Source organism: Bos mutus, chromosome 25, assembly GCF_027580195.1.
Source record: "Bos mutus isolate GX-2022 chromosome 25, NWIPB_WYAK_1.1, whole genome shotgun sequence".
NCBI lineage: Eukaryota > Metazoa > Chordata > Mammalia > Artiodactyla > Bovidae > Bos > Bos mutus.
This window is the reverse complement of record NC_091641.1, coordinates 23,450,012-23,459,460: the sequence shown is the minus strand read 5'-3', so window position 1 is coordinate 23,459,460 and position 9,449 is coordinate 23,450,012. Positions and strand designations below refer to the sequence as shown.

The following is a 9,449-nucleotide window of genomic DNA, read 5'->3' as shown; positions in this document are numbered from 1 at the left end:
ACTCTCTCCCGGCTTCTTTCGGCGTCTTCGGGGATACGGGGTTTGGGGAGTGGTTTTTGGCAGAGAAGCAGTTACAAAGCGCTCCCTTCCCTCTTCCTAACTGACGGAGGCGCGTTTGCGCCGTTGGGGAACCGTTTCGAATTCGGCCTCCAGCGTCGGCAGTAAAGCCGTTTGGCTTGATGCTGAGTCGTTTTCTGCGTGGAGTAACAGGGAAGACGGTTGGTGCCCTCGCTTTCTACGGTGGGCGGGGAGCGCTCTGTAAACTGATTTGAGAGGACCTGAGAAGGGTGGTAGGTAGGCTGTCGAAGCCCTTGCTCCTCCCCACTCTGGAGACAGCCCGGGCCATCAGGGCGTCGGGGTTTTCTCACAGCGCTAAAAAGCGATCTTTCTCAACAGGTTCATGGAGCCAGAGAGGAAAAGGAGCGGGAGCACCCTCAAGAAGGGCAGAAAGAGGAGGCTGATTCCGAGCAAGGTGGTCGGGGCCGCTGAGGCGACGAGATCCCATTGGGATCTTGAGGAAAGGCAGCAGCCTGTAGCCAAGGTGAGCAATGGGGGATCCCGACTGGGCAGCCCGAGGCAGTTTGGAACTCCCAGATAATAACACAATACCATTTACCTTGGGGCTGGTATGGGCGGTTTAAAACCGGTATTGTGCCTGGCACGCGACAAGAATGTTCAACAAATATTTTGAAGTCTTCTGTGTGCAGGAATTGTTCTAGGTTCTGCAAATATACCAGTGCATAAAAGCACAAAATTTCCTGCCCCCGTGCAGTTTACATTCCAGTAATGGACTAATAAAGCTGATAATCTACCATTTCTTGAGCATTCTGTGGCATTCATCCACATAGTCATCAGATTTCTATTGTCTTTCTAGGCACTTGGGGAACATTAGTGAGTAAACAAAGATCGCTACTACCTTTCTAGTGGAGAGAGAGATAAACAATAGTAAGGGAATTAGTGCCATGAAGTCTTTTAAAATGTGTTTCCTTTTGGGGGAGCCTATCAGATTGGCAAAACAATTTTTTTTTTTAAAGGTTAACGTGGTAGAAAGTTGAAGTTGACAGTCTCATCACTTTATTTTGAAACCGTCTCAAACTTAAAATTTGCGAGGACAGTATCAGAAACTTTTATCCACCCACATATTTTAGTGTTTACATATTTTCTAATATCTAATAACTAAAATGCAACCAGCAAAATTAGGAAATAACATGGATATATGCTACCATCTAATTCTCAGATCCCATTCAGGTTTCTCCAGTTCTAATAACGTCCTGTTTAGCAATAAGATCTAGTTTAGAATAAATGTGTTACTTTAGTTATGTTTCCTTCAATGCAAACAATTGTTCAGTCTTTGACATTTGTGGCTTTACTACCTTTGAAGAACCTGTACCAGTTATTTTGTAGAATGTGAGAATGTCCCTCAAGTTAGGTTTGTTTTCTCATTATTAGATTCAGGTTATACATCTTTGACAGGAATGTCACAGAAGTGATACTATGTTCTCTTGTGTTAAGGTTGTACCCTAATTTGACTTGTACCAGTACTGATGATATTAACCTTAATCATTTGATTAAGAAAGTATGTGCTAAATTTCTCTAAAGTTGCTCTTTTTCTGTTATTTTGTGGGGAGTTGCTTCCTCATTAAACTTTCAGTTTATTCATTTTTTATTAGTATGAATTTGTGGATACTTATTTTATTCAATTAATTATAATCCATTACTATATTTTGGTGCTCAAAATATCCCAGATTTGATCATTAAGCTAGCTTCTGTGTCCCTTTGACGTGGACCTGATCACTCTTGAGCATTTCCTTATTTTTCTGGCACAAAAAGATATTTCAGACTCTTCTGTGCTTCCCCTGTCTTAGCCCTGAAATCAGCCATCTCTCTGAGGAGACTTGGTTCTTTTTAGTGGAGAATGACATTTAGAAATTCAAGATCTGGGTGCTAGATGTGCTAATTGCTGTTGGGATGTCAATATTCCAAATGAGAGCTAAGAAATACGTGTGTATAGATTTATACACACATACATATGTTTACATTAAAATATATATATATATATAGATATAGATATATCTATACATATTGAAAAACTGTCAATTCATATCAGAATCTCTGCTTCCAATCCAATTCCACTGAGTTCATTCTAGTTGTCTCCCTTTTCATATTTATAACTTCCTTATATAGCTGAAAATTTTGACTCTTGTTACCTTCAAATATATTTGATTTGGTCCCCTCTTTCTGCCATTGCCTCACACCCTCACACTCTCCTCACCCAGCTTAGGCTCTGGTCATTCTCCATAATGTACCAGGTCACTCTCCGTTGTGAATGCCTTCATTGCTACTGTGACAAGCTACTCACATGGTGGATGCCTGCACATACCCTTTTCAGGCTCTGAATTCAGTGACACTACCATTTGTCCCTCAGGACTGGTGCCCTCCTTACCCTAAACAACTTCTTACATCTGATGCCAGCTTCACTGCTCTCCAGTTCCCACTGCATGGATACCCTTCTCATACTGCTCAGGCTTTGACACTTCACACTGGGCCACTGTCCTGCAATGTATATTCTGGTTTCCTAACCCTTGTTGTTCAGTCACAAAGTCATGTCCAACTCTTTGTGACCCCCATCAACTGCAGCATGCTAGGCGTCTCTGTCCTTTGTTAATTCCTTGAGTTTGCTCAAACTCATGTCCATTGAGTCACAGATGCCACCCAACCATCTCTTCCTCTGTTGCCCCCTTCTCTTGCCCTCACTCTTTTCCCAGCATCAGGGTCTTTTCCAATGAGTAGGCTCTTTGCGTCAGGTAGCCAAAATACTGGAGCTTCAGCATCAGTCCTTCCAGTGAATATTCAGGGTTGATTTCCTTTAGGATTGACTGGATTGGTCTCCTTGCTGTCCAAGGGTCTCTCAAGAATCCTCTTCAGCACCACAGTTCGAAAGCATCAACTCCTGGGCATTCAGCCCGCATGAAGCCTTCTTTATGGTCCAGCTTTCACATCCATACATGACTGCTAGAAAAACCATAGCTTAGACTATACAGATCTTTGTTGGCAAAGTGATGTCTCTGCTTTTTAATACACTGTCTAGGTTTGTTATAGCTTTTCTTTCAAGGAGCAAGCATCTTAATTTCATGGCTGCAGTCCCATTCACAGTGAATTTGGAGCCCAAGAAAATAACATTTGTCACTGTTTCCATTTTTCCCCATCAATTTGCCATGAAGTGGTGGGACTGGATGCTAAGATCTTTGTATTTTGAATGTAGAGTTTTCAGCAAGCTTTTTCACTCTCCTCTATCACCTTCATCAAGAGGCTCTTTAGTTCCTTTCCGTTTTCTGCTGTTAAAGTGGTATCATCTGCATATCTGAGGTTGTTGGTATTTCTCCCAGCAATCTTGATTCCAGCTTGTGAGTCATCCAGGCTGGCACATCGCATGATGTACTCTGCATATGAGTTAAATAAGCAGCATAACAATGTACAGCCTTTGACGTACTCTTTTCCCAATTTTGAAGCAGTCCGTTCCGTGTCCGATTCTAACTATTGCTTCTTGTCCTGCATACAGGTTTCTCAGGAGGCAGGTAAGGTGGTCTGGTATTCCCATCTCTTTAAGAATTTTCCACAGTTTGTTGTGATCCACACAGTCAAAGGCTTTGGCATAGTCAAAGAAGCAGAAGTAGATGTTTTTCTGGAACTCTCTTGCTTTTTCTATGATCCAAAGGATGTTGGCAATTTGATCTCTGGTTCCTCTGCCTTTTCTAAATCCAGCTTGTACATCTGGAAGTTCTCAGTTTACGTACTGCTGAGGCCTAGCTTGAAGGATTTTGAGCATAATCTTGCTAGCATGTGAAATGAGTGAAACTGCATGGTAATTTGAACATCCTTTGGCATTGCCCTTTGGAATTTGAATGAAAACTGACCTTTTCCAGTCCTGTGGCCACTGCTGAGTTTTCCAAATTTGCTGGCATATTGAGTGTGGCACTTTAACAGCATCATCTTTTAGGGTTTGAAATAACTCACCTGGAATTCCATCACCTCCACTAGCTTTGTTCATAATAATGCTTCCTAAGGCCCACTTGACTTCACACTCCTAAGATGTCTGGCTCTAGGTGAGTGACCACACCATCATGGTTATTTGGGTCATTATAACGTTTTTTGTACAGTTTTTTCTTTGTATTCTTGCCACCTCTTCTTTATATCTTCTGCTTCTGTTAGGTCCTTACCGTTTCTATTCTTCATTGTGCCCATCTTTGTATGAAATGTTTCCTTGGGATCTCTGTTACCGAGTCCAAGCTTCCTCTGCTCACTGCACAATAGGCCAGTGAATCCGACAGACAAGGTGTTGAGGTAAGGAACAGCCGACAGACTGAGAAGATGGCAGACTAGCACCTCAAAGTAACATTTTATTGGGGGCTGGATGCCAGGTTCTTTTAAAGGTAGAGAGAAAGAAGCAAAGTAAAAAGGCCATTAGTTTTGCAAACATCTCCTAGAATGGCAAGCCTCAGGCAGGGGATGTGTTAATTTTTCCTTCCTGTCATCCACAGGTGGACAGGGTTCTGAACAAAGACATTTTAGTTCAGAACAGTCAGGCAGAGGGGCAGGATTCTCTGAGGCAGACCATCCTGTATGATTATATATAATAACAAAAGCAACGAAAAGCAAGTCAAAGAAACAGTTCCATAATGGAGTCAGAATTGGCTTCCTCTCTGCAACATCTTCCGTTTTCTTGAAGAGTTCTGTGGTCTTTCCCATTCTATTATTTTCCTCTATTTCTTTTCACTGTTCATTTAAGAAGGCTCTCTTACCACTCCTTCTGGAACTCTGCATTCGCCTGGACTTCGTCCTGTGTAGTATGCTCTCTTCATCCTACTCAGGCTCTGACATCCCATGTTTGGCAACTGTGATTACTCACTGCTACATATAGAGTCCTTCATACATTGTCAGTATTGTATATTTTTATTTGATAAGTATAAATTTGTATATTTTTTCAGGAGTTAGCAATATTGTCAGAATGTAAGGTATACGTGATTCAGTTCAGTTCAGTCGCTCAGTTCTGTCTGACTCTTTGCAACCCCATCAATCACAGCACACCAGGTCTCCCTGTCCATCACCATCTCCCAGAGTTCACTCAAACTCGCGTCCATTGAGTCAGTGATGCCATCCAGCCATCTCGTCCTCTGTCATCCCTTCTCCTCCTGCCCCCAAACCCTCCCAGCATCAGAGTCTTTTCCAATGAGTCAACTCTTCGCATGAGGTGGCCAAAGTACTGGAGTTTCAGCTTTAGTATCATTCCTTCCAAAGAACACCCAGGGCTGATCTCCTTCAGAATGGACTGGTTGGATCTCCTTGCAGTCCAAGGGACTCAAGTCTTCTCCAACACCACAGTTCAAAAGCATCAGTTCTTTGAGACTCAGCTTTCTTCACAGTCCAACTCTCACATCCATACATGACCACAGGAAAAACCATAGCCTTGACTAGACGGACCTTTGTTGGCAAAGTAATGTCTCTGCTTTTGAATATACTATCTAGGTTGGTCATAACTTTCCTTCCAAGGAGTAAGCGTCTTTTAATTTCATGGCTGCAATCACCATCTACAGTGATTTTGGAGCCCCCAAAAATAAAGTCTGATACTGCATTTTTCCCCCATCTATTTCCCATGAAGTGATGGGACCAGATGCCATGATCTGACCAGATGCCATGATCTTCGTTTTCTGAATGTTGAGCTTTAAGCCAGCTTTTTCACTCTCCCCTTTCACTTTCATCAAGAGGCTTTTTAGTTCCTCTTCACTTTCTGCCATAAGGGTGGTGTCATCTGCATATCTGAGGTTATTGATATTTCTCCTGGCAATCTTGATTCCAGCTTGTGCTTCTTCCAGCCCAGCGTTTCTCATGATGTACTCTGCATAGAAGTTAAATAAGCAGGGTGACAATATACAGCCTTGACATACTCCTTTTCCTATTTGGAACCAGTCTGTTGTTCCATGTCCAGTTCTAACTGTTGCTTCCTGACCTGCATATAGGTTTCTCAAGAGGCAGGTCAGGTGGTCTTGTATTCCCATCTCTTTGAGAATTTTCCATAGTTTATTGTGATCCACACAGACAAAGGTTTTGGCATAGTCAATAAAGCAGAAATAGATGTTTTTCTGGAACTTTCTTGCTTTTTCCATGATCCAGTGGATGTTGGCAATTTGATCTCTGGTTCCTCTGCCTTTTCTAAAACCAGCTTGAACATCTGGAAATTCACGGTTCACGTACTGCTGAAGCCTGGCTTGGAGAATTTTGAGCATTACTTTACTAGTATGTGAGATGAGTGCAGTTGTGCGGTAGTTTGAGCATTCTTTGGCATTGCCTTTCTTTGGGTTTGGAATGAAAACTGACCTTTTCCAGTCCTGTGGCCACTGCTGAGTTTTCCAGATTTGCTGGCATATTGAGTGCAGCACTTTCACAGCATCATCTTTCAGGATTTGGAATAGCTCAACTGGAATTCCATCACCTCCACTAGCTTTGTTCGTAGTGATGCTTTCTAAGGCCCACTTGACTTCACATTCCAGGATGTCTGGCTCTAGGTGAGTGATCACACCATCGTGATTATCAGGGTTGTGAAGATCTTTTTTGTACAGTTCTTCTGTGTATTCTTGCCACCTCTTCTTAATATCTTCTGCTTCTGTTAGGTCCATACCATTTCTGTCCTTTATCGAGCCCATCTTTGCCTGAAATGTTCCCTTGGTATCTCTAATTTTCTTGAAGAGATCTCTAGTCTTCCATATTCTGTTGTTTTCCTCTATTTCTTTGCATTGATCGCTGAGCAAGGCTTTCTTATCTCTCCTTACTATTCTTTGGAACTCTGCATTCAGATGTTTATATCTTTCCTTTTCTCCTTTGCTTTTTACTTTTCTTCTTTTCACAGCTATTTGTAAGGCCTCCCTAGAGAGCCATTTTGCTTTTTTGCATTTCTTTTCCATGGGGGTGGTCTTTATCCCTATCTCCTGTACAATGTACATGATTATTTGACCAGGAATTTATTCTGAGAGAATAGACATGCAAGGATGTCTATACAAGGGTCCTCATCATAATATTTTTTATAATTTAAACAAGTGTCATCAATTGGGAATTTTTTTTAGATAAGCTGTAAGTTTTTAGGTAAGTTGAGAGAGTGGACTATTATTAAAATTGACGTTTGTTATATTTAACAGCTATGGAAATATACTTACAGATTTCCCCCACCCCCCATACCAAGCGGCTTGCAGGGTCTCTTTTCCCTTACCAGGGATTGAACCGTGAGCTACAGCAATTACAGTTTGCCAAATCCTAACCAATAGACTTCCAGGGAACTCCTTCCCTGGGTTTTTGTTTTTGTTTTTTGTTTTTTTTTGTGGTGGAGGGAGTTGGTTACAAAACAATGTAAAGTGTAATCCCTTGGGGACAGTATAAGATAGAGACGAAAAGAGTTTAAGCTTTGGAGCCTGCATTCTGATTTTGGTTCTGTACTTATCTGTCATTCCTCCATTTCTTTATTTGTAAAATGGGGATAATAGTAGTGCCCACTTACAAAGAATTAAATGATTTAATAGATGGGGGTAAGAAGTGGGTAAGTGCTCAGCATTAGCTTTAAATAGTCACATGGGAAAATAGCAATAATAATAACTGGTGTTTACTTATCTTAGGGTATGTTGGGCACTGGCTTCAGTACATTACTCTTGCCTCAGTACATTACCTTGTTGGTTTTCCCAATAATTTCATAAGGTAGAATTATAATTATTCTGTAAATGAAAAAACCTTAGTCTTAGATCAAAGTACTTGTCCCTAACCTCTTAACATCTTACAGCACTTAGAATGGTAGAGCTTGGTATTTGACCTAGGTAGAGGAACTCTGGGGCTTGAACTCCTAACCACTGTTACTGTGAGGCCTCTCAGACCAAAAGGAAAATGATATGAGTTGTACTTGAATTGTACAAGTACAGGTGACTTATTTTCACCTATCTATTGTCAGTTTTACTCTTCTCTATTATTTGACTCTATTTTTAATAAGTGTGAATTACTTTAATAACTTTATGTAAGTACAAAGCTGTTTTAAGGAGAGGCTTAAAGTCTGATTCCTTTGCTTAGGCCACATTGGTCTTCTATGATCTGACTCCAACTTCACCTTCCTCTCATATCTCCATTGCTCTACGAAACATGCAGTCTTGTCTCCAGCCAAACCAAACTACGTATTTAGGCACAATGTTTCCTCCTACCCGGCTGACTCATACTTTCAAGGTCCAGTTCCATTATTTTCATCTCAGTTATGCTATCTCTAAAATTCTCCAAGCCCCCAAGACAGTTTTAGCCTCTTTGCTCCTTTATCTTTAGAACAGCACCTACATCTTAAATAGGAATTACCTGTTTCTGCATTTTTTCACCCTGGTAGAATGGGCTTCTTAAGAGCATATTTTATTCATCCTGCTATTACTAGCACGTAACAAGCTAGGGATATCTATAATTAAGGTTCTGTATCAGTGTTTATTAAATACCTTATTAATACTCTCATATCACAGGTTGTTTTAGACCTTCATTTCTAATTAATTAGAACCCTCCTTATGGTTATATTATGGTAAAATAATAAGAAACTAGAATATTTTAAAATTTGCCTTGTTTTTGTTGCTGTTGTTTATAACAATAATCTGTTATGCCCTGATTTACTTTTGCAGAAAGCTCGATTATCTACCGTTTTATTTGCTGAAAACTGTGAAGTAACCCATGGCCAGCTATGTGAATTGCTGAAGTATGCAGTTCTGGGCAAATCCAGCTTTCCTAAACCGAGGTATGAGATGAACTTTAGATGGATATAGACCTGAGGTTTCAAATTTGTATCTAGGGAACCATATCTGCCTGACATTTTTATTTGCCACCCAGAATGTCCTAATTTCTTAAACAAAATTACCAACAATTTAAATTGGAAATTCCTTTATAAAAATCCATATTTCTTGAAAAAATTCTGGCAACTGTCCCTATGAATAGTGGCCTCTCATTTTAGATGTATACTTCAATGTCCCACCTGGCCTGCCTCCCTTATTTATATTATCTGTCTGGCTGCTATAGGTATTTTAGTTTATAACCTCTGATGGAGACCTGATTGAAATAACATCGTATATTAAAAATCCCAATCTTTTTTCTTCTCTACAAATCAAGGGCAAAGAGAATATGACTGTTTTGGTATCCTTAGTGCCATTATTAAATGTCTAATGAAAATTGTGTTTGTGTATGTACCAATAGAGAGATTTTCAGATGTATACTTCTGTCTGGGGGTGGGGTAGCTAAATACCTCAAAAACCCTCTTTGCATTAACAGATACTGCCGTTGCTCTGTCACTTTATCTAAAACTGGCTTTCTTGAAGCCAGTCATATGCTTACTTGCTTAGAAAGGATTGTAGAGCAGATTGGGATGTTGAAGGTAGCCTTTGTAAATTGAGCTTAAT

At 40.5% G+C, this 9,449-nt stretch overlaps 1 protein-coding gene across 4 annotated transcripts in view; it reads left to right on the top strand.

Moving 5' to 3' along the window:
- The first annotated feature begins 81 nt into the window (after positions 1-81).
- REXO5 (RNA exonuclease 5) overlaps positions 82-9,449 on the top strand; it is a 60,501-nt gene continuing 51,133 nt past the window's right edge. For 2 of the 4 annotated variants that reach the window (XM_070362918.1, XM_014478154.2), the window contains exons 1-3: positions 82-218; positions 397-541; positions 8,682-8,794. In XM_070362918.1, the coding sequence (XP_070219019.1) occupies positions 401-541; positions 8,682-8,794 (254 nt within the window). In that variant the 5' untranslated portion in view covers positions 82-218; positions 397-400. Of the gene's footprint in view, positions 295-396; positions 542-8,681; positions 8,795-9,449 lie in introns of all 4 variants that reach the window. The other 2 variants (XM_070362917.1, XM_005895567.3) reach the window with 2 other exon arrangements.